We start from the raw sequence: 24,563 nt of genomic DNA, 5'->3' as shown, positions 1-24,563 counted from the left end.
AGGAAGAAAGAAAGAAAGAAAGAAAGAAAGAAAGAAAGAAAGAAAGAAAGAAAGAAAGAAAGAAAGAAAGAAAGAAAGAAAGAAAGAAAGAAAGAAAGAAAGAAAGAAAGAAAGAAAGAAAGAAAGAAAGAAAGAAAGAAAGAAAGAAAGAGAAAGAAAGAAAGGAAAGAGAGAAAGAAAGAAAGAAAGAAGAAAGAAAGAAAGAAAGAAAGAAAGAAAGAAAGAAAGAAAGAAAGAAAGAAAGAAAGAAAGAGAAAGAAAGAAAGAAAGAAAGAAGAAAGAAAGAAAGAGAGAGAGAGAGAGAGAGAGAGAGAGAGAGAAAGGAAGGAAGGAAGGAAGGAAGGAAGGAAGGAAGGAAGGAAGGAAGGAAGGAAGGAAGGAAGGAAGGAAGGAAGGAAGGAAGAGAAAGAAAGGAAGAAAGAAAAAGAGAGGAAGGAAGGAAGGAAGGAAGGAAGGAAGGAAGGAAGGAAGGAAGGAAGGAAGGAAGGAAGGAAGGAAGGAAGGAAGGAAGGAAGGAACCTGAGACCCTTTGCAAATGCTCTTTCCCTATCCTGAGGCCAAATGGGCAGAAACAAAATCTTCCCACAGGGACCTTGAGAATCTGCCCCGCACAGCTTCCTAAGTGACTTACTTGGAGAGTGGATCACCACTGGTAAAGGAGGTCCAGGCCTGTTCTCCCATTTCAGAGATGCCCTGGCCAGATATTCCCTCAAACTCTCCAGTGCAGCTAGAGGACTGACTCACACCCTGTCTTACTTCATATGTTCAGTGAGGTACAAGAAGCAAAACTCAGTGTGACAGATATTCCCAGTGCCAAACAGGCAGCTTGGACCACTAAGAAAGTCTTGGGTTGTGCAAAGATTTTGCAAGCAAGGGAATCTTTTCATGGTGGTCCTGAGAGCCTGGATTAGAGAAGGGTGAGAAGAATTTGCCACATCCACACAGTAGCCAGAGGAAGCAGAGATGTTCTCCGCCCTCCAGGATACTACTGCCTAGGTTCTAGGAGTTTCTAAGAATGAGTGGCATGATCTGGTCCTGGTACATTTCCAGGAAGAACTGTGGGATAGTGGAGGTAGTGGAGGAAACTTCCAGCTATCCCCTTTCTCTCTGCTATGCAGACAGGGAAATGAAAGGTGAAGTTTCCCACCAAGCAAAAAAGCTGGCAGAAATTTCAGAACAGTGTGACTTTCAGGGGTCATTTATTTTTACCTTTTTATTTTAATTTTCTTTCTTAAATTCCATGTGGCAATGTAGATAACTTACAGGTATATAGTACCTTTTTTTTTTTTTTTTTTTTTTTTTTGGTTTTTGGGCCACACCCGGCATTGCTCAGGGGTTACTCCTGGCTGTCTGCTCAGAAATAGCTCCTGGCAGGCACGGGGGACCATATGGGACACCGGGATTCGAACCAACCACCTTTGGTCCTGGATCGGCTGCTTGCAAGGCAAACGCCACTGTGCTATCTCTCCGGGCCCACCTTTTTTTTTTTTTAATAAACTTTTTGTACTTTCTCTGCCCTACATCCACTATTTTTGCGGAAAGATAAAACCACTGTTTGAAAAGTACCAACTATGGTACAACAAGTACATGTGTTCTAAAAAAATCAGAATATCTTGCCTATTCTACTTGAGGCTTTTCAAGATTATTTCTTTGAATCTATACTTCAACACCACTATCTTAGTGAGACATCAAGAGACACTGAGTTTCAATCTAGTGAGAAATGATGGGGGAAAGTGGAAAATATCCATTACTGAAAAATAAAATAAGCAAACTAGTAGCTACTGGGAGGATGGACAGTATAACAACTAACTGATCAGTTTTAGGCTCTCTCTAGCTCTCTTGTATTCTAATTGATACATAAGCTTATGCACATTAGATTGCTTTCACAATCCTCAAAAATCTCGGGCTTCATTCATACTTGTCTTCCCAAGACAAATATCACTTTAGAACTTCCATTTTAGTATTTCACAAATCGTGCTCAGGGAATGTTTGTGCATGAAAATTACTGGGGAGGGGGCAGAGTGGTGGCACAAGTGGTAAGGCATCTGCCTTGCACGTGCTAGCCTAAGACGGACCTCAGTTCGATTCCTCCAAGCCAGGGGCGATTTCTGAGTGCATAGCCAGGAGTAACCCCTGAACATTACCGGGTGTGGCCCAACCCCCCCAAAAAAAATTACCGGGGTGTGGGGTGGGTGGAAAGGGAATATTTGTTAAAATATGGTACTCTAGCATCTACTCCTTATTAACTGAATCAAAATTTCTTTGATGATGTCCCAGTTATCTTATTTTTAAAAGTTTCCCAAATGATACTTGTGCATCCTAAGATATGAGAAGTCGTCCTTGAATTTTAGAGTTTTGCTGATATTTCTAAGTTGCCATGTCAAATATTTTTATATCTCTGAATAAGATAAACTTCTTGTAAATTCCACAAACTTCACTTCATGAGTTAAACAGACACTGCTGTCCTGTGGAGTAAAGCTCTTTTGAAGTTGTGTGACAATGGTGGTTGTAAGCAGTTATATGACATCTAAGTCTTTCAGATTTAAGAATAGTCACTCTAAATAGGTCACATCACAATGAGTAGCATAGGTAAATTCCATGATAGTCAAGTTCTGTAATGCTAGCCAACAATTCAATATGATTTATTATAAAGTTACAATTCAAGAACTAACATGATCATTAAGATCCAAGTGAAATTAGTCAGAGGTGGTAAAATGGTATGAAAACTCATTACTGTTGTGAATTTTCTTCCAAATGAACTGCTCTTCATAAAAAGAAGCAAGAAGAAATGAATGTATGTAACCCAACTCCTTTTTAAGCATCAGAGAGAAGGAAGACCCCCCCAAGGATTCTACATTTTTGAGCCACTGGGGTTTATGAATCCCTCTCCTGCTGTTATTAAAAAAAAAAACAGGTGGTCTTTAGTGATAGACAGGAAGAACAATCCAGTGTCCTCACTGCCTCGCCTTTCTCCTACTGCACTAGAGTCCCTAAAAATAACTCAGTACAGACTCAAATGGTTTATTACAGGTGGTGTAACAATAGCTCAGAGCAATCACTGTTTCTCAAAACAAGTATTATATAGAGTAAAACCAATAACCCACATAAAACATATGATCTGAAGTAAATGTCATTCAGTTTCCTTGAGTTATTCCTTCAATGTGCTATGAAATTCAGGTTACATCGGAGAAATATTTGAAAAGTCCACTGCTATACCAAATTCCAAACCAAAATCTGGAATTTACAAGAAAAGAGAAGATCTGACCCAAAGTGGTCATGTGTGGTTAGCTAAAACAATCCAGAAAGAGCCAGTGTAGCTAAAAAAAAAAAAATATATATATATATATATATATATATATATATATATATATATATCAGACAAGATTACTAAACTCTCTCAACTGACTTATTGAATATCAACTTGAGCCCTAAGTGCAAGTTTCATATCTTGATATTTCAGCAAAGAATTACTGAGCATCAACCATGAGCTAGAAGCTTAGGACATTCCCTAAAATGAATAGATAAATACAAGTTTCATGTCTTCATTCTGACATTTAGATGAATACAAAGATGAACAGATAAGAGGAGCAAATGTAAAATTCTACTGCTCTGCTACATTCTGGGCTATAAACTAGAAAGATCCAGCCTCAATTTTTCCCCTACGTTGATTCAGAGACCTTTCTTAAAGTTATTCAGTGGCAAATGGTGGCCATGAAATAAGCCTTCATGTCTTTATTCCTCTGCTGCCCGGGCCCAGGCTCAGATGGACTGAAAGGACTGGTGTGGACAGAAGTGGAGGATTTGGGCCATCAGTATGATGCAATCTTCTGCGAAGTACCTGCCCCTCTGAAAGTCATTTTTGTGGCCTATGGGATTTGCTCCTACCATGGAAATGATATTGGATCAAGATGTAAAGAATAGCCAAGAGTTAACTTAATGAAATGGGGGCATATAGGAGAGGGACTTACACAAGATAAGGGAAACAACATATAAAGAAGCATAATAGGGTAGTTAGTAGAAAGGCATCCAAAGAAAAGCAGGATTACAGAGGCCAGAGAGACAATACCAGGATTAAGACACTTGCCTTGCATCAGCAAACTCCATAGTTCACTCATTTTCTGGCACCACATATGCACATCCAGGAGTAGTCCCTGAGCACAGAGCCAGGAACCTTTGAGAGTAACTGGATATGACCCCAAACTCCTAAATAATCAAACAAAATTTTAAAATTAGAGACCATAGTTTCTGAAAAGGATAAAGCTAAAATGGAAAGAGAAACAGTATTATAGAAACCAGCTGTGTGTGTGTGTGTGTGTGTGTGTGTGTGTGTGTGTGTGTGTGTGTGTGTGTGTGAAAGAGAGCTAGTACATTGAAGATAAACACGAATCATTTTCTGTAATTTAAAAACACATATAAAGACTCCTAGAGACTGGGCCTGGAGAGATAGCACAGCGGCGTTTGCCTTGCAAGCAGCCGATCCAGGACCAAAGGTGGTTGGTTCGAATCCCGGTGTCCCATAGGGTCCCCACGTGCCTGCCAGGAGCTATTTCTGAGCAGACAGCCAGGAGTAACCCCTGAGCACCGCCGGGTGTGGCCCAAAAACCAAAAAAAAAAAAAAAAACAAAAGACTCCTAGAGACTAGGGTCTATCTGATGAATGCCTTGAAACTGGACCTAAAGCCTGTCTTTAATTTTCTGTCTACAGGGACTGAGACTTCAGTCCACCTTTCCAGCTAGAATTCTAGGATTGCCAAAATCCTGGAAGAGTCCTTGAAAGAAGTGAGTAAAGGTCTGATGAAACTGAATGATGAGACTAGATGGGAGAAAAGCATTTCCCAGGTTACCAGAAAAGTCTGTCTCTACCAGCCTTCAATAAGCAGGTCCGATAATTTTAGGTTTTGTGTTGGGAAACATGAGTAATGATGGTCATGGGTTCGAATAGAGCTCGATGACCAGCGTCTGGGAAAGTCAACTTACTCGCAGGACATCATTTTCAGACTGTGACACTTGTGAATTTAATGTAACATTTTGGCAAGGCAAGTAGCCACAGTCTCGTCTACGTGGGACTCGCATTGGGCAGCCCTGCATGCGACTAGAGCTATTACTAATTCAGAAAATCTGTCTTTGTTTGGGGGCCACACCCAGCGATGTTCAGGGGTCACGCTTGGCGGTACTCGGGAGAGTATATGGGGTGCCGGAGATCAAACCCGAACCCGGGTTGGAGATATCCAAGACAAGCTCCAACCCTTGAGTAAACCTCTCTTGAAGACTAAACCTGCTGAAGGTAGAGAGATCTAGAAAAGTCACTCTGCACCCCAGTTGGCTCTCTCTAGACTGCCTGTCTAGAGCGCATTTCCAGATGAGAGAATTCCAGGCTTAAATTGCTCTACTCTGGAGTAAATGGGCCACCACGGAGAGGAACAGAATAGTAACTGGGGAGCATGCGGGCTCCTGGCAGAGTTGGTGGGTGGGAGAAAGATTTGGAAGATTTTGGAGCAGAGTTCCCCGGGTTCTTCGCTTCTGTGTGGTTGTGGCCAGAATCCCTGCCTGGGACAGATGCACTGAGCTTCTGAGAAATGACTTCTCAGACTTCTCCTGCGCAGAGCTAGGGTGACATTCCAGGGTCCCCCAGCCGGCTGGCACCCTAAAGGAAGTACAGAGTAGTGGGGAGAGAGGCCATACCGGAGGTGGGGTGGAGAAGGGAGCACAGAGGCGGGCCGGCCTTCGGGGGCGGGGAGAGGGTGCGGGCGGTACTTTGGGGATGCCCAGAGCCCCAGTCCAGCCGCTGCGCTCAGGCTCCCCAGCAATGGGCCGACTGAACCCCGCGCTCCCGCGGCTGCTGGCGTTGCAGCTGGTGGTGGTGATGCCCGGGACGCTACTAGGAGCGTCCTGCCCCGAGCCCTGCCTCTGCCCACCCGACGGCGCCCTGCGTTGCCCCGGCCCGAGGCCAGGTCTTCCCCGACTGTGAGTACTCGGCGCCCCGCTCGCTCACTCGCTCATCCTGGACCACCTTCCTTGGGCCCCTTTACCTGGAAACTTGGAGAAAGTTTCTAAGCAAATCTCACCAAAAGTTGCAGCTTTCTTGGCTGCAGGATTCGTGCTGCGCCCCTGGACTTCTGGCACCTCCAGACTCTACACCCCAGTAACCCTGACTGTACAGTTCCCAGAGGGCCTGGGACGCCCCAGAAGCCAGAGGAAACGGTTTTGACCCCCTGGGCTCAGGAAGGCCCTGCTCTGCAGTCCGCAGCTCTCTGCAGGGTCTGGGGGCTGTGAACTTTGTGGGTGTTCAGATGCTGGGATGATCTGATCACAATTTTCCCAAGTGGCGCCCACCTGCAATCTAGTGAGTCAGGCTCTAGCCCGGAATTTATTCCAGTCTCCCTACTGTGTTTGGATTCTTCTTGCCTAAGGGAGGGATGTGCTCCCCCTATCCCCCATGGCGCACCCCCATGTCCAGACCTTCACCCCAGGGGCCTTGCAGAACTGGGCTGAGGAGATTGTTTACTAACTTTGGCAAGTAGGGAAAAGTTCTGTAGCAGCCCAGGATATCTCCACGGGGCGCACATTTTCAGACTCCATTTATAGACTCTGCTCTGGTGAAAACCTGGTTAGTAGCTGTCGATGAGGCAGTGCTCTCTGGTCAGTGCTCATGAATGTCGTTTTTTTTTTTTTTTTTTTTTTTGAGGCGACGAAAATGTCTGAAATGGATGTGGTTACACACCACAATGTGGGCATGAAACAAGCGGCGTTTATGGTTCAAGAATTCACGGTTCAATGATTACAATCATTTGGTATTTTCTTGAAATTCTATTGAATTTTAATTACAACAGAATTTTCATGTGAGTTTTAAGTTTAGAAACATTTTGTAGAATGCAAGGGTGCAGTTCTGAAGCAAGGGCTAGCTCCAAATGTATGCAACTCTAGGCTGCATCTCCAACTCATCCCCTCAAATTTTTTAGTATCACTGATGTATAGTTTAATATGGGAAGCTTTTTTATTTTATTTTTATAAGGACCACACCCAGCATTGCTTAAGGAGCCTGGAGCCCCAACCGGAGATGCTTGGCCCAGTGGTGCAGGCCTGATGGTTCAATGCTCCAGTCCCAGGGTGTTAATGGAGCACCAGGGCCACTGCACCCGCCCTTCTGGAGCTATAATGCGGTTTCAGGGATTAAACTCAGGGCTTCACACATGTAAGGCATTTATGTAAGGGGGTGTGGATAGGATGGGAGGGGAGAATAGGGGTAGAGAGGGGAAGGAAGGAAAGGGAGTGCAGGGCAGGGCAAGGCAGGGCAGGGAAGGGATGAGGATGGGAAGACCTGTTATGAAAGATGTCCAAAGGGCCCAGCTCCCTGTAGTACAGGTTCTGTTGCAGCTATTAAAGGTGATCATCTGCCTCAGTGAGTCTGTGAAGCCTGCCTGCTCAGTGTCAGAGTTGCTTTGTCATGCCCTGCCATGCCAAGTCCCCCATCTTGTTTGGTGAATGACTGTGTCGGACCCCTCTGCCCAAGAGGGACCACTCCAAACATGAACAGGGACTCAAAAGCGGACCTGTATCATGGATGATACACTATGAAAATATAGTATATGCAGCCCTGCTTCATGCCCCTGCCCAACCTTATACACAAATATATACAATTCCTATTTATCATAAAGAGAAGCTGTGATCAAAAACAAGCTCCTACCATAATTCAAGGACACATGAAATAAAAAAAAGATAAGGAAAAAACTGTGTTTGGGTCAGAACCATAGTAGAGTGAGTGGGGCATTTCTGTTACTCATTCTGATCCGGGTTCAATCTCTGGAATTCCAGAGGTGACACCAGGAGTGATAAGTGCAGAGCCAGGGATAACCCCTGAGCATCACTGGTAGCCATCCACACATGAAAGGAACAAGGAAGGAAGGAAGGAAGGAAGGAAGGAAGGAAGGAAGGAAGGAAGGAAGGAAGGAAGGAAGGAAGGAAGGAAGGAAGGACGGAAGGAAGGAAGGAAGGAAGGAAGGAAGAAGGAAGGAAGGAAGAGGGAAGGAAGGGAAGAGAGGAAGGAGGGAAGGAGGAGGAAGGAGGGAAGGAGGGAGAGGGAGGGGAGGGAGGAGGGGAGGGAGGGAGGGAGGAGGGAGGAAGAGGAAGGAAGGAAGGAAGGAAGGAAGGAAGGAAGGAAGGAAGGAAGGAAGGAAGGAAGGAAGGAAGGAAGGAAGGAAGGAAGGAAGGAAGGAAGGAAGGAAGGAAAAGATTGAGTTTCTGGGTGTGTTTGTGTCTATCTTGAAGAGATAGAGAAGAAATCTCTGGAGGAAAGACCAGTTATACAACGGGGGGGATCGCACTAGATGGAGTAAGATTAATGGGGTGCAAGCATCAGTCTCAGAATGTTGGGAGTGATGGTAAGTTCATTTAGAAAAAGGAAGAAACTGAAATGGAGGAGAAAACTCTTCTCAGTATTGTGGTCCAGGGCAGGAAAGATGAATTCCTCTTCTCGATGAAGGAGATAAGTGCCAGGTTGAAAGTGCTAGAGATAGAAAGTGCTAGGCTTCAGATGCTTATTAGAAAAGAGAGAGAACTGAACCAGTGAGGGGAAGAGACTGCATACATGGCCTAAGAGAGACTATTTGCTCTGTGTGTCCTTTAAGGACAGAGACAGAGGGAAGAGTCCCTGGGCTCCAAGGGCTGAACTAGACCCAGCCCTGCAAGATTCACCATCAGTCAGTCAGTGGCTGCTGGTTTCTGTCTTAATCATCTCAGACTCTCGAAGTCCTATCATAAGACTTCCATCTAAATCTCACCATTTTATTTTTAAAGGAAAAATGAAAGAGAAGATGAATCTTAATTGCTTAGGATTGACAATCTCCAGCCTAGCACATTTGAAAATGGCATCAATCATTCAAATCCTTTTGGTGCTTCCTTATTTTACTAAAAACATAGATGCCTGACATTTTAAAATACAAAATGTGATACAAGTGTATATCTATCATCTATCTTCTCCCCTATTTTAATGGGAAATTTTAAAGTAAAACAAAGTAATCAATTTAGCATTTTTGTCCCTTTCTTATTAGTTCCAGACAACTGGAAGGGAGAGGGGGAAGAAAAAAAAATCTCACCTAGCCTGTGGTTCTATAAAGATCTTTGTCTCTATGACAACAGAAAAGGTTGATCTGCTTGATATAGAAACAGCTTCTGAAGAGTCTGTTAGGAAGAAAATGCTAATAATAATTATGGCAATTTTTTTTTTGCATGTTGTGCCTACTGAACAGAAAGAGAACTTTTCTACTTTATTATAAAACATGATCTTAAGGTGTGGGAAGGATAAAGTGCTTGGAATTCATCAGCCCAATGTCACAGGGAGATGTTAGTCTCTGAACATCTTTCCTGAACAACTTTCTTCTGCCACCTTCAGCAGGGATCAGGACCAGAACTGAGAAGGGAATAGTGTAGTTTTAGTTTGAAGAACCCATAATAAGGTGTGAAAGGTGTGAAAGGGGAGAGAAGCGACAATGATCTAAGGAAGTCAAAGATTAGAGCTAGAGTGAGCAATCACTGTGCACAGACATCTCCAGGAAGTGGCATCCTAGATCATGATCAAGTAGTTGGATTATGAGAAATAAAGAAGGAGCAAAAGCCCTGGAAGAATCAGGCCAGTTTGAACAAGTCCTTGCTGAGATGCCAAGACTAAGTGGATCATATTCTTTCCTTTTCACAACTTTGCCTAGGAAGAATTGGGGGGGGGGTGTTTGAGGGTACACCCAGTGGTGCTCAGGGGTTATGTCTGGCTCTGAGCTTAATAATAATTCCTTGGGGTTCTCAGATTCTCAGAGAATATGAGATTCTATGCAAGGCAAACACCCTCCCCACTATGCTATTGCTCCTACCCCATGGAGGATTTTTTTTAAGGGAAGATATAAGATTTCAGAAATAGTTGAATAAAAAGACCCAGAAGGTTGTGAAAAATGACAGTGAGGAAGCAGGAATCTCAACATGTAGTTCTTGACTAATAAACTCAATCAAAACCATTTGGGATAGTTGGAAATTTGGTGGCACTCTCGGTTTGGAGTGACACCCACTTCCTTTCCTCCCAAACAGGAAGACTTTTTCTGAGATGCCCATGCCAAGTGCTCCTCTATTCACTGTACACCTTTTCTGCTAGAATAAAGTTCTTCAACTTCAGTCCAGCCAACTCTCGAGGTCAGATAATCCTGAATTGGGGAAGACTATCTTGTCTTGCACTGAACCTTAAAGAGTCTTCAGCAGCATCCTTAGTTCCTACTTACCAAATGGCAACAGTACAGTGTTCTCCAAAAGCTACTACCAAAATCTCCCTAGGCATTTGTTAAATCTTTTATAGGAGGCAGCAATCAGTCCCATCTCCAGCCTTGGCCTCGATACATTGTACTAAAGTGAGAACTATTTGGGGTGCAGTGGTAAAGGAACTTGCCTTGCACAGGGGAATACCAATTCGAGTTCCAGCACTGCATATGGGTCCCCGAAGTGCTACCAAAAGTAATCCCTAAGCACAGAGCTAGGAGTAAGCCCTGAGTACAGCTGGGTATGGTCCAATAATTCAAAAACAGATTAAATATTAAAATTATAGTGAGAACCACATGAAGAGGTCTTATTGGATGAAGGAATGTCAGGATTTCCCTTGGTTAAGGTGTTTCTTGAGTTGAGCTACTCAATATTCAAAGTGAGGAGACTCATAAACAGAAGTGAGGAACCTAGACCAAAAAGATGCGCCAAGGTGAGTTTGAATAGACTTCCCCCAATGTCAATGGAAAAGTTTCCCTCTGAAAGAAGGCAGAGATGGGGGGGGGGTGCCTATGAAAACTGGGGAAAGTCCTATGTGCTGCATCACCATGCCGCCCTGCCTAGATTTGAAAGATCCACCCCACCTTGCATCTGATCGAACAGATCATGAGACACTCCCATATCAGCTTCTGAGGAGCAAGTCTGGAAGATCTGGTTTCTAGCCAGATGGTTTTCATTTTGTTCTTTGTCTTTATTCATTAGAGAAAAGAAATCAATCCTCAGCCCAGGACTCATTCGAAAGAAATGCATGCAAACACCAAGGCATTATGAATTGAGACAGACCAGTGGGATCTGGGTTGATTCTTTATAGATCCTGGGGTACTGTGTTGTAGACACTGCATGTAGCACACTTGGAATGGTGCGATAGGAACCAGGGCAGCATCCGCGGGTACCAGAAATTCTACATGGTCTGGACTCACACTATTGAGACAAGGACCCTCAGTTTCCCTGCAGTTGGGCCAGCTGGGGTGGGGTAAGTGGGGTATAGGGGTGGGAAACTGGATTGAAAGGATTAGAATTAAACAAACTCATTAAATAAGAAAAAACATCCCCTCATTTTTCTCTAGTATCCTAAAAAAAAAAAACTGAATTTGCACTTGGGTCAACCCTAATTCTGTCTTCTAAAGGCAATTTCAACTCCACTGAGTCTAGAAACAGACTGGGGGTTGGGGGGAGTGCAGCTTTGGAAGAAAGGACTATCTTTTAGGAGCCCAAAAACCATTCTCTTGGGGGGAGTGAACTCTAACCCCAGTAGGACTGTAAAAATCAAGTGACAGTTTTCCCCAAATCTCTGGGGAAGCCTCTATGAGTTGGTTTCCCCACAGCTCCCTGGAGCTTTGCTTTCTTCTCTGGCCACTTTGTGGTAAATGGTGAGTTCCAGCTCCATTTTGGTATGCCCTAAATTTCCTCTATTTGGCTGCTTCTCCTATCTTAGATTGAGGCTTCTTTTCAGAACACAATTTCCAAAGGCAGAAGCAGGCCTGTTCCCTGGTGACCAGAGAAGCAGATGAACTCCAGCTGAGCTGGGCAGGGCCCTGCTGTATCTGTAAGAGACTGGCTTCTGCCCCAGGTGCAAAAGCTCACATTGAATGCACCTTGCCCAAATTGCCCACCAGCTCTGTTTTTCCCTACCGGGATGAAAATAACCCACCACCACCCACCACTAACACCAGGCAGGGGCCCAGGGATGCTGTCTGCTGAGTGAGAGGTTCTAACAGCTTCTCTCCAAGGCTTTCCTTTACTCCTTTACTCATAGCCCCAGTATGACTGGGGCATGACCCCTACCCAACCCCACCCCCCAACCCCTCACAGAGATTCTCTCTGTTCTGCCACAGCATCTTTATGGTCCAAAGTTTAGGAAATCAAAGTTAGAAATAAAACTCAACATTCAGAATGAAGCTTCATTCCTTGCTACTGTTAAATTGGATCCGAAGATGTCATGTTTCCCCTGAGTCCCTCATTCTGCCATAGAAGCTGTGGCAGGCAGCATTTCTGAGTCTGAGGGGTGGAGGCTAGGACCCAGCACAGCCCCCAGCTAATCTGAACTCATCCACTTGACAAATCTCAAAAAGACTAAAGCCCAGAATCAAATCCCTCCTTCCCCCTCTTTTTCCATTTGCACAAATTCAGGCTAGTGGTCAAACTTCTGGACAATCTGATGGTTCCTGGCCTCCATAGGATTGATGTGGAGAAGAGATGCAGAACCTGAAATACCCAAAGACAAGAAAGACAGTGCCAGGGGGGGCCAGTCCTTTGCCACAAAGAGTGAGTGGGGGAGTGCAGTTAGAACAGAGAAGGGAGGGGCCGGAGAGATAGCATGGAGGTAAGGCGTTTGCCTTTCATGCAGGAGGTCATCGGTTCGAATCCCGGCGCCCCATATGGTCCCCTGTGCCTGCCAGGAGCAATTTCTGAGCCTGGAGCCAGGAATAACCCCTGAGCACTGCCAGGTGTGACCCAAAAACCAAAAAAAAAAAAAAAAAAAGAACAGAGAAGGGAGCACTATGACAATGAGAGTTGGGAATGATCACTGGAAAGAACTCAGAGCTGGAGGGAGGGAGGAGAAGTGATAGTCATGGTACCCTTTCAGTAACAATAGTGTAAACCACAGTGTTTGAGTGAGAGAGAGAGAGAGAGAGAGAGAGAGAGAGAGAGAGAGAGAAGAAAAATGCCTGCCATAGAAGCAGACTGGGGGAAGGGCGGTAGGGAAATTGGGGACATTGGGGACAAAAAATGTGCCCTAGTACAGGTGTTGAAATATTGTATAATTGACACTCAATCATGAACAATTTTCAACTGTGTGTCTCAAGGTGATTCTGTTTTTTTAAAGTGCACAGAAAGGGGGCCGGAGCAGTGGTACAAGCGTTAAGGCACCTGCCTTGGCAGCACTAGCCTAGGACAGAATGTGGTTCAATTCCCGGCATCCCATATGATCCCCCAAGCCAGGAGTGATTTCTGAGTGCATAGGGAGGAGTAACCCCTGAGCTTCACAGGGTATGGCCAGAAAAAAAAAAAAGTACATAGAAAGCAGGACAATCTTGCAAAGTATCATTGCAACAATCTGATCATGCAGAGAATAGAAGTTATACAGTGAAACACTAATTACTTTCCTTGGAGGAACAAGCCTGCTGGAAAGGTTTGGTTCCAGCCCAGTGTTAGATCAAAGGACACTGCTAATAAATAAGTATTTCCAATGACATTGCCTGAACTCAACAAGCACATGTGCCTTACCCAGTGGAACCAACCTCTCCAACACTTGATTCTATTTCTTTCTGTCCTGGGGCCCATCTATTTGCACAGCTGAGCATCCAAATGGGGGGGGGGGCGGATGGGAGGGGGAAACTTTCTTCTTCTCACTGTTCTTGCTACACCTGCAGTTGGTTGCCCAGAAATCCCAGGTGAGACTGTCCTCTACCCAGAACCGAAGAATGAAAGTTCTGGGAACAGGCACAGTTCTGGGAATTGTGTCCTCTGAGCCAAAGGAAACCAAGAAGTTCTCAAAAATTCAGAGAAAAGCAGAAGCCACTAAAATCCAGATGTTAGAAGGTTCTAGGCCAAGTCTGGGACAAAGTCAGAGGAGGCGAGATTCAAGATGAATTAATATATCTTGAAGGTTGGAAGGCTTCTCTCTGCTGGGACAACTGAGCTGAGGGTGACCTTAAACTCAGTCTCTTCACTTTCACACTAGGCTTCCTGCAGACAGCAGAGACACACCCCAAAATTCTGCTGCCACTGTCCAACAGCACAAGCCTTGGGGCTTGCTAATGGCTCATCTCTGCAAACACCTGAAGCAATTCATGACCAGGGGGAACCAAGACCTTGTTAACAGAAGCTGGAGGCAAGACCAGCACCGGCAGGGCTACTCTGGCACCTCCAGGCTTCTCTGCAGCAAGAGATCTAGAAACATCTCTCCGATCCCACCTTACTTGCATCTGCTCCAGGGGCACATCTCAAGCACAAGATTTACATTCAGAAAGAGCTACTGTAGGGGTTGGAGCGGTGGCACTAGGGCTAAGGCGTCTACCTTGCCCGCACTAGCCTAGGACAGACCGCGGTTCAATTCCCTGGAGTCCCATATGGTCCCCCAAGCCAGGAGGGATTTCTGAGCTCGTAGCCAGGAGTAATCCGTGAGTGTCACCGGGTGTGTGGCCCAACCCCCACCCCCAAAAAAGAGCTAATCTGATGGGAGAGGCAGTCTCTTCCAGGCAAGAGCACTGGGTGTTGAGAACACAGAGATGGATATATTCTGCTGGATGCCAACAACAACCAGAGAAAGGGGCAAGTAGCACTGAATCACCCAAAGTTAAAGAAGAGTCATTGGTGACAAGTGAAGGCTCAGGGCCAATAATTTAAGGCCCTTCTCTCCCATCCTGAGATTAATTGAAATTATGGGCTCAACCCACGGCTGCCAGTTCTAACTGATTCACTAAAGAAGGCACAAAGAGAAGAAAAAGAAAGAAAACGGGGAGGGGGAGAGTGTGTGGTGTCTAGAAACAGACACTTGTAATGAATTTCCCGAAGCATGCCTGCAGAATCACTGCTGAGACATCTAATCTCCTGCTCTTCAGAAAAATATTTTTGAGAAATCATTACAGATGATGCCGACATTCCCTGGGGAGAATTCAAAATGCAGTTTTATTTACCAGAATTATTCTTGTCATGTTCTATTATTGCCAGAAGAATTCTAGTTTAGGGGGTAAAGATTGGGTTATTTTGCTTCATGCCTTGCAAAAAATGGGTTTGAAATAAGAGCTGAGATGCTTTGTGGGGGGGCTTTGTGGGGGAATTTTTGTGTATTTATTTATTTTTTATTATTTTTTCACGGAGGCTTTATAGTTTTAATTTAGTCATTGCACAAATGACTTGGAAAATCTATTATCCAAGGCATCTTCTTAAATGTTTTAGTTCCCACTCTATTTCTTGGGTGCTCTGGCATGGTATAGAAGGAGCTGTTCAAAATGGAAAGAGAGTTCCAATTGAATGAGCTTTTTCCAAACTCAGAGCAAAGAAAGACAGACCTTGTCGGGTGTCTCTACAGAGCTGAAATATTTCAAAATTGGCTGTTCATTACAATTTCTGTTCAAAGCTCATAGCTATGAGTAAAAAGTCTGGAGGTAATGCAGAAGACCAAAGAAAAAGAACAATTTCTCTCTCTCTCTCTCTCTCTCTCTCTCTCTCTCTCTCTCTCTCTCTCACTCACTCTCTCTCTCACTCACTCACTCACTCACTCTCTCTCTCTCTTTCTCTCATCCTGTGTGTAAGACCCATGGAGAGTTCTGGAATCACAGGAAAGGTTCTTGCCTTGCATGTAACCAACCCCAGCTCAGTCCCTAGCACCCTATATAATTCCTCCAAGCTTTACCAGAAATGACTCTGAGCACAGAAGCAGGGCTGGTCCCTGAGAGCCAGCAGATACAGCTCAAAACAAATAAATTACGGGGCAGAGAGATAGTACCAGGGTTAAGGCTCTTGCATTGCACATAACTAATCTAGATTTGATGCCCAGCACCCCATATGGTCTCCTGAGCTCTTAAGTAAGCCCTGAATATCCACTAAGTGTGGCCCCAAAACTCAAACTACTGAACCCACCCTACTCTACCTTCCAAGTCCTTCAATCCTAACAAGGAAATAAAGGTGTTATAAGACATAGCTGGGGGAAAAGTTAAATCTTTCTGGTCAGCAATCGTGAACTAAGGTAGAGAGTACAGCGAGAAAGGCCTTGCCTGCATGCACCCAACCTAAATTCCATCCTGGCATCTGATATGCACCCTCAGCACCAGGAGTAGCCTCTGAGCATGGTGGGTGTGACCACTAAGCCAATAAAAATAGCAATAGTAATAATAATAATTAATAATAATAATAATAATAATAATAAAAGCACTTAACTGAGCTTTTGTACTAGAAGCTGAATTAGTATTATAGCAACATCTTATTTCATCTTAAAAATCTTCAAGGTCTTACTTAGAGGAGCTGTAGTGATAGCACAATAGGGAGGGTGTTTTCCTTGCATGTAGATGACCCAAGTTCAATCCCTGCATCCCATATGGTTCCCCAAGCCTACCAGGAGTAATTTCTGAGCACAGAGCCAGGAGTAACTCTGAGTGCCACCAGGTGTGGCCCACACCCCCTCCCCAAATAATCTTCAAGATACTTAGTATAATGATTTTCTTGATGTGAAATGAAAATATAATTTGTTTCATTTGGGAGGACCTTTCCAGAAGGACTCAGATGATCGGGGTCACACCTGTTGACTTTAAGCCTCGTGCAGTAGTGCTCAGTCCCAACAATAGGTGCTGCTTGGTGGATCTTGGGATGATTGGCCCAGGTAGTATCAGGGGTTAAACACTTGCAAGGGGCAGACTCCAGCATTGTGAGGTATCTCCCAGTTCCCTGAAGCTGGAACTTGAACCAGGCGCTGTCTCTGAGGACTGCTCTGCATGGAGAAGTGTGTACAGTGAGTGATGTTATTCCCACAAGGCATCTCTTGACCAAAATAAATCAGCCAACAAGGGTGGGTGAGTCAAGTGGTGATGGTGTAAACTGTTGAGATGGTGTAAAAGAAGGTTAAAAAAAAATATGAGATAGGTTTAGAAAAACAGCATAGCCTGATTTGTCTAGAAAAGTGTGGTTCTGTAGAAATATTAGTCGATGCATCAATTCCATCTTCTGATTGCCACATTTTTAAAGGTTCCAAAGAGGAACTTAATCAAGTATTTTACTGATTATATTTGATTTATATTTGTACCCAATATGTACAAAAATATTATTTCAACATACAGTCAATATAAAAGTTATGAATGAGATGCTGAACACCCTTTTCTCCTGCCACCTGCTGTATATTTTACACTTGTATCTCAATTTACCCAACCATATCTCAAGAGCTCAATGGCTGCTTATGGCTGGGGGCATATTAGTGACTGTAAGTCTCTTGATCTGCTGATATGAGGGAAGGAGTGGAAGAAAGGGCTGGAGAATGGGATTCTAGTCTCTGTTCCAATGGTCTAAAATACAAGACTAAGATGTTTCTCAATAATTAGACAGGCCTAAGAGAGGCAGAGATGACATCTGAGTAAGAAATAGATGAGGTTGAAACTGTCAGGAAGATTCACCTGGACTAGGCAGGGGAAGCTCAAGGTAAGATGAAAGAAAACCCACTCAGGGACTCTAGAATAGTCAAGGATAGTTCAAGAATAGTGGTCATGGGAAAGAAATAGAGAGGATACATGCAAGAGACCCAGTGAACTCAGAAAAAAAAAATAACATGGCACTCAGTAAGCCGGACATATTTAGCATAAAAATAGTAAATAAATACTCAAATAATCATGCAGAGGAAATCTGGGTCATTGGAGCCAGGAAGATAGTACAGTGCGTAGGGTTCTTGCCTTGTATATAGCCAACCCAGGTTTGATTCCCAGCTCCCCTTACGGACCTTCAAGCAGCATCAGAACCAGGAATAGGTCCTGAGCCTGAGCACCAGTAGGTATGGAATAATCTCTCTCTCTCTCTCTCTCTCTCTCTCTCTCTCTCTCTCTCTCTCTCTCTCTCTCTCTCTCTCTCTCTCTCTCTCTCTCTCTCTCACACACACACACACACACACACACACACATTATTAGGGCCAAAGCAATAGCAGAGCAGGTAGGATGTTTGCCTTGCACAAGGCCAACCCAGGTTCAAGCCCCAGCATCCCATTTGGTTCCCCAAGACTACCAGGAGTAATTTCTGAGTGCAAATCCAGGAATAATCCTGAGCTCCATCAGGTATGACTGACCTCCAAAAAATAAAAGAAAAAAAAAGAATTTTTAAATGTTTTTAATTTTAACATTTTTTGAATTAAAACTATATTCATTCATTTCAAGATGAAAACAAGTGGCTTTATTGTTTGTTTAGTTTTTGTTTAGTTTTTCAGGCCACACTCAGCAGTGCTCAGATTTACTCCTGAATATACTCAGGAATTACTCCTAGTGGGCTCAGTGGACCATATAGAATGCTGATCAAACCTGGGTTGGCTGTGTGCAAGGCATAGTCCTATCTGCTGTACTGTGTCTTCAGTATTATTACAATTACTGAGCAGCTTTTAATAAAGAATGCATAAAAAAGAAATTTAAAAGTCTCAATTAACTGTAGAACAAGACCTATGTAATAAATATAAAGATACTGAGGTTCTGTTGAACTTAAAGTAGTGCTTTCTCTTTCCAGTACAATGAATTTATCAGGCAAACAAGCTTGGATCCTCTCCAATGTCTTACCTTTTCCTTTTTATAATTCTGTTAGTGTGTTAAAACACAAAGGGAGTTTAAAAATGGGAGTGTTTTTCAATTAGCAATCAACTAATCATTTGTGAAAGATGGATGAATCTGAAATGTGGAATACAGATAATTTCTTTCAGCAATTAGAGAGAAGTAAAGAAAAACGTTTCATTTTTGTTAGGTAGAAGAAAATGGAAAACTCTGATCAGGTTATCCATGATGTCACCCAGGAGTGAAGGATGCTAGATAAGACTGATGCTAGATTTCTTCCTGGCATGCAGTGCCATCTGATCCTGTTTAACCTGAAGTTTTTAGGAAGTGGCCCTGGACTGGGCCCCATCTTACCCCAGTAAAGAAGCAGGGGCCTTGCATTATAAGTGACTTCATGCAGTGCTTATTTTTGATACACAGAATCTGCAGACAGAGTGATAGGACAGCAGGTAAGGTGGTTGCCTTGCATGTGGGATCAATCCCTAACACCCCATAATGTCCCCATCAGCACTTTCAGGAGTGATTCCTGAGTGAAAAGCTGGGAGTAATTTCTAAATGTGGTCCCAAAACCTAAATGAATAAATAAATAAACAAATAAATAAATAATAAATTGATCGTTTTAACCCTAATTTCCTTTTACCTAAGTAGTTTACTATTCAATGGTACTTCATGGATTCCTTCTTAGAGCAAGAAACCCCAGGATAATATAAATATCTCCCCAAATTGATAGGCTTCTTTCCATATCTTGGGTTTCCTTGAAGGAGAACCTCAGCTGAGATACTCCAGCTAATGTTTTTCCAGAGCAAGCCAGTGAGCAGCACACATGGGCTCATTTGAAGGTCATCTTTGTTGTGAAACGTGGGGGAAATAGGAATAGAGGGCCACCCTCAAGAACTTGAGATATTGGAAAGAGTTGGGGAAAGGAGACAAAGTGGCATCCTCTTCAGGATGACTGTGCTTTTCTGCTTGTGACCTGAAAGCAAAATCTCCCAGTCCTGGACTCCAACCTTAAGTGTGCTGGGTACTTTGCCATTGGGCTGGGTTAGGGAAGAGACTGAATCAGGGCCTGGCTGAAACGGTATTTGGAAGGTTGTAATTGGTGGGCTGTCCCTTTGGAATGATCCCACCTATTGATAAAATGTTCTGCCCACTGACCTATCACAGGATGTAGGTGTCCAGGGATGACCAGGTGAGTCTAAATTGAAGTAAGCATTTTAGAATGAGAATCATTCCAGAGAGCAATTCAGCTGAGCACTTCAGCCAGCCATTATCTCAGCAGCTGATGGAATGAGCACCTCAGTTGTATAAGCGAATTGGGGTAACTCACCAGATATCTACTAAAGGAACTAACCCGAGTAACCAGGGTTTCCAGGTGTGGTGCCAGGAGGTAGATGCCCCGAGGCCTAGATTGAAAGTCAGAAGCCAGCAAAGAGAGATACTAGACTGATCTTATCACAAAGCAACTACAAATGCAAATGTTTGGGGGCTCACGGGGACCTCTAAGAATCATTATCTGATGATCCAGGAAGAAGGTAGGTCATTAAAGAGCCCTCCAAGATAACCTTGGGGATTTCCACAGGCTCCAGGATAGGAAATCAAAGAGAAACAAACCCCAAAGTGTGTGTTTCAAGGGGAGTTGTGGAGACAGTAGGGAGATAATAGGAAACTCTGCTGTCCAAACACTGTGGGGTCCAGGGTAGGCAATGCAGAAAGACTCAGAGCATCAACCATCACTAATCACGAGATGTGGGGTGAGTGCTTGGCACAATCCTACAGGTTAGAGACAGCCTCTACTTGAGTTTTTATTCTTTACTGAAGATCCTAGGGGACATTGGGGAAGAAAGTGTCAGTAAATGAAGTTTCTAAAACTGGTAAAACTCAAGACAACCTTAGTCATCTAATTTAAGTACTCGCTAAAATAGTCATAGAAAGTCAAAGAAGGTCAGGTAATTTAGGACCAGGCATTAATTTATGGAATCACTTTATGTTGGGTGATAGTTTCACAAAAAGATCAAGGTTTAAATTGATGTGAAAGATAATGAAAATAAAGCAAATCTCAGCAGTGCCTTACTGACAGACCTGTCTTCACAGCCATTTCTCTCCACACACTTGACCCAGATCCTGGTCTTATTCATCATTTAAAATGCTGTTCTTTGCTTAAGGTCCACTCTCAGGTTCTAGGCCAGGGGTCTCAAACTCGTGGCCCATGGGCTGTTTTCGGCCCTCCATACATTTTGTGGCCTGCAGCTGGCCTTCAAATATCGCAGTATTCGCGATTATTCGTTTACCGAATAATCGCAATAAAATAATCGCAATAAAAATCACATTAGTAAGAAAAAAATCGCATTAAATATTCGCATACCCCGAGCAGTTCCTTTCGGGGTATGCAAATATTTAATGCGATTTTTTTGCTATTAGATTTTGTCTTCAAACCTTCATCATGACTTCATCAAAGCCTGAAGTGAAAAAAAAGATTGATGATGAGCACAGACAATTTCAGGAAAAGTGGGAGACGCAGTATTTCTTTGTTGAGCACAGGGGCATCCCCACATGTCTTATTTGCTCAGAAAAAGTTGCAGTGTACAAGAAATACAACTTGAAAAGCCATTATTCAACTAAACATGCTGAGAAATGTGCAAAATATCAAGGATTTGAGAGAGCCAAGCGGGTTGCCAATCTTAAAGCATGTATAATGAGACAACAAGATTTCTTCAAGAAAGCAACCAAAGAGAATGTTGCATCAGTCGAAGCTAGTTACATTGCTAAGGCAGGGAAACCATTCACAGAAGGAGAGTTTGTTGAAAAATGCATGTTACAGGCTGCAAGTATTATGTGCCCAGAAAAAAAAGGTCAGTTTAGCAAAATCAGCCTTTCTGCCAACACTTTGGCAGAATGCATTTCTGACATGTCAAGTGACATGTATCATCAACTGTGTGAGAAAGCCAAATGTTTTGATGCATACTCAGTTGCTCTTGACGAGGGCACAGATATAACAGACACTGTGCAGCTCACAATTTATGTCCGTGGTGTTGATTGCAATTTTGAATTGACATAGGAGTTGCTCACAATAATTCCAATGCATGGCCAAACCACCGCTAATGAGATATTTTGGCATTTGTGTGATGCCATTGAGAATGCAGGTTTGCCATGCAAGAGGTTTGTTGGAATAATAACTGATGGAGCACCATCAATGACAGGGAGGAAAAATAGACTGGTGGCACTTGTTCAAAAAATATTGAAGAGGAAGGTGTAGAGAAGGCCATTGCTCTTCACTGCATTATTCATCAGCAGGCCCTTTGCAGTAAATGCCTGCTGTGTGACAATGTGATGTCTGTTGTTGTGAACTGCATCAACCAAATCAGATCCAGGGGCTTAAAGCACAGGAGGTTCCATGCTTTTTTAGAGGAAATGGAGTCAGAATATGGAGATGTGCTCTATTTCACCGAGGTACGTTGGCTCAGCAGGGGAAATGTCCGGAAAAGATTTTTTGAGTTGAGAGAAAAAGTGAAAGCCTTCATGGAGAAGGATGGGAATGCTGCTTCTGAGTTGAGTGATCACAAATGGCACATGGACTTAGCTATTCTTGTTGACATCACACATAAGCTGAATGTACTAAACAAGATGTTACAAGGCCCAGGGCAGCTTATCAGTGCTGCCTATGACAACGTGAGAGCATTCTCCACAAAACTTGTGTTATGGAAATCCCAGCTCTCTCAGGCAAACCTTTGCCATTTTCCAGCATGCAAGGAACTTGTGGATGCAGACATACCATTCAGTGGTGAGAAATATGTTGATGCTATTTTTAAGCTAGAGAAGAAATTTGATCACAGATTTGCAGACTTCAAAAAGCACAGAGCCACTTTTCAAATATTTGTGGACCCCTTTTCCTTTGATGTGCAAGATGCCCCTCCTGTGCTTCAAATGGAGCTCATTGACCTGCAATGCAACTCTGATCTCAAAGCCAAGTTCAGGGAGATTAGTGGAAAAGCAAGCATGCATGGGCAATTTTTGAGAGAATTGCCCTCCAGCTTCTCTGAGCTTTCCTGAGTGTTCAAGCGCACCAAGTGCCTTTTTGGGAGCACATTTGTGTGAAAAGTTATTCTCCACATTGAACTTCAATAAATTAAATTATAGGTCTAGACTTAATGATGATCATCTTCAAGCCACACTGAGGGTCTCAACTGCTTTCTCTCTAAAGCCAAATGTGGTTCAGATTTGTGAGAAGAAGTGCTGTCAAGTCTCTGGCAGCAAGGAATAGGCAAAAGATGCCATGTTCAGAAGAACTGTTCATGATCTTCACTCAATGTTCTATTCATGTTCAGAAGAAATAATTAAAACTGTTAATAATGACGTTTGAGGACTCTTTTCTTGTGAAATCCCTTATGCGGCCCTGCCTCACTCCGACTTTGCCTCCTGCGGCCCCCAGGTAAATTGAGTTTGAGACCCCTGCTCTAGGCTCTGATCCTCTTTTTGTTTCTCTTTGCTTTATGCATAGTTTTCACTCCCCTTTAAGCCCAAGGACAGCATTCATGAATCCAGACCAAGCTTCTCTGTCTTTTTTCTCTCTGTTCTTGGCTTCTGTTGTGTTGGGTTCCATTGGCTAGGCTTTTCTACGAGACTTCCAAAAAAAGTCACTAAATCCTTAGAACCCATGTATACTGAGCTCCAATAAAGGAAGGAAAGAGAGACCAGAGTGCATAGAATAGACACAGAACATGGCAATGAACATCCTTTCCTGTCTCGGGCGCACTGGGTCCAATGAGTCCTATTTCCTCACTGAAGTGCATGACCAGAGATGGGTTCAGTTTCCAAACTCTGTTTCTAGTTTTTTATTTTCCTTTTTTTTTTTTTTTTTTTGCTTTTTTGCTTATTTGTTCTTGGGCCACACCCACCTGGTAGACTGGGTCTGTGCTTAGAAATTACTCCTGGTAGTGCTCAGGGGACCATATGGAATGCCAGGGATCAGTTATATGCACATCAAATGCCCTATCTGTTATACTATTGCTCTGGCCCCTCTCCCATTTACATTTTTAATGTTGTTTAAATAAAATGCATCACATACTTGACATAGTTGTCAAGTATACATGTGTTTATAATACTTGTGTTTCCAGGTAAGTGAGACCAAAGTTATTTAAAATAGAATAGAAAGAAAAATGAAAAAGAAAAATAATGAAATTAAAAAAGAAAGAAAAATGAGGTAGTACAGTGGCAAGATAATTTGTGAAAATTATTGTAACTTCAATGAAGTCAGTTATATAACAGGTTTAGTAATCTCTTGTTGTTAACTGTCCATTCTGTTAAATTGGTGTGCTCTGATAGGGATGACAAGATCAAACAAATGAACTTTTCCAGAAATACAAAGCACTATTACTGTTATTGTAGAAGAATATTGCAGTTTTTGTGGGGCATATTCTCAGCTGTCAGGTTGTCTAGAAGAAGGATGATATGGGGGAGGGTGTTATCACTCACTCCTAAAACCCTGGAGTTATCATCTCAAATATTGGCATACTGGAAGTTTGGTCATATTGGTGTTACAGAAGAGAAATGTAGAGGCGTGGTGAGGGTGAGGCAGAACCTGAGGCAAAGCAGCAATTCTGGGTGATGGAGGCAGCAGGCATGGCTTTGGCAGGGCAGAGGCTTGGCCTGTCTTCTTCTCCCTAGATGGTCAGATTTCTTTTTCTTATTAAATATAATAAAGTCTTTATTTAAACACTATGATTATAAGCATGATGGTAGTTGTGCTTCAGTCATAAACAGAACACCCCCCTTCACCAGTGCAACATTCCCACCACAATACCCCCCTCCTTCCCAACCCCTGCCTGTATTCAAGACAGACATACTACTCTCATTCATTAAGACTGTCATGATAGCCTGGAGCAGGATTTTTAGCCGGCACGGGCGGGCAGCTGGCAGACCTCCGCATGTGCCAGCGGCGTCTTGGCCCAGCCTAGGGTAGGGGGGCCCGGACCTGGGTCACCCGACCCCCCTCTCCCCCTTTCCTCCGGATCTCCAGGTGGGTTCCTGGGAGGAGCTGCCG

General features: G+C 43.5%; 1 protein-coding gene across 1 annotated transcript in view; it reads left to right on the top strand.

Annotated features, from left to right (window-relative positions):
* The first annotated feature begins 5,805 nt into the window (after positions 1-5,805).
* LHCGR (luteinizing hormone/choriogonadotropin receptor) overlaps positions 5,806-24,563 on the top strand; it is a 68,845-nt gene continuing 50,087 nt past the window's right edge. The window contains exon 1 of the mRNA XM_049784352.1: positions 5,806-5,963. Within this exon, the coding sequence (XP_049640309.1) occupies positions 5,806-5,963 (158 nt within the window). The remainder of the gene's footprint in view (positions 5,964-24,563) is intronic.

This window comes from Suncus etruscus, chromosome 12 (assembly GCF_024139225.1).
Source record: "Suncus etruscus isolate mSunEtr1 chromosome 12, mSunEtr1.pri.cur, whole genome shotgun sequence".
NCBI classification, from domain to species: Eukaryota; Metazoa; Chordata; class Mammalia; order Eulipotyphla; family Soricidae; genus Suncus; species Suncus etruscus.
The sequence above is the reverse complement of the archived record's forward strand: the minus strand, read 5'-3'. Positions and strand labels throughout refer to the sequence as shown.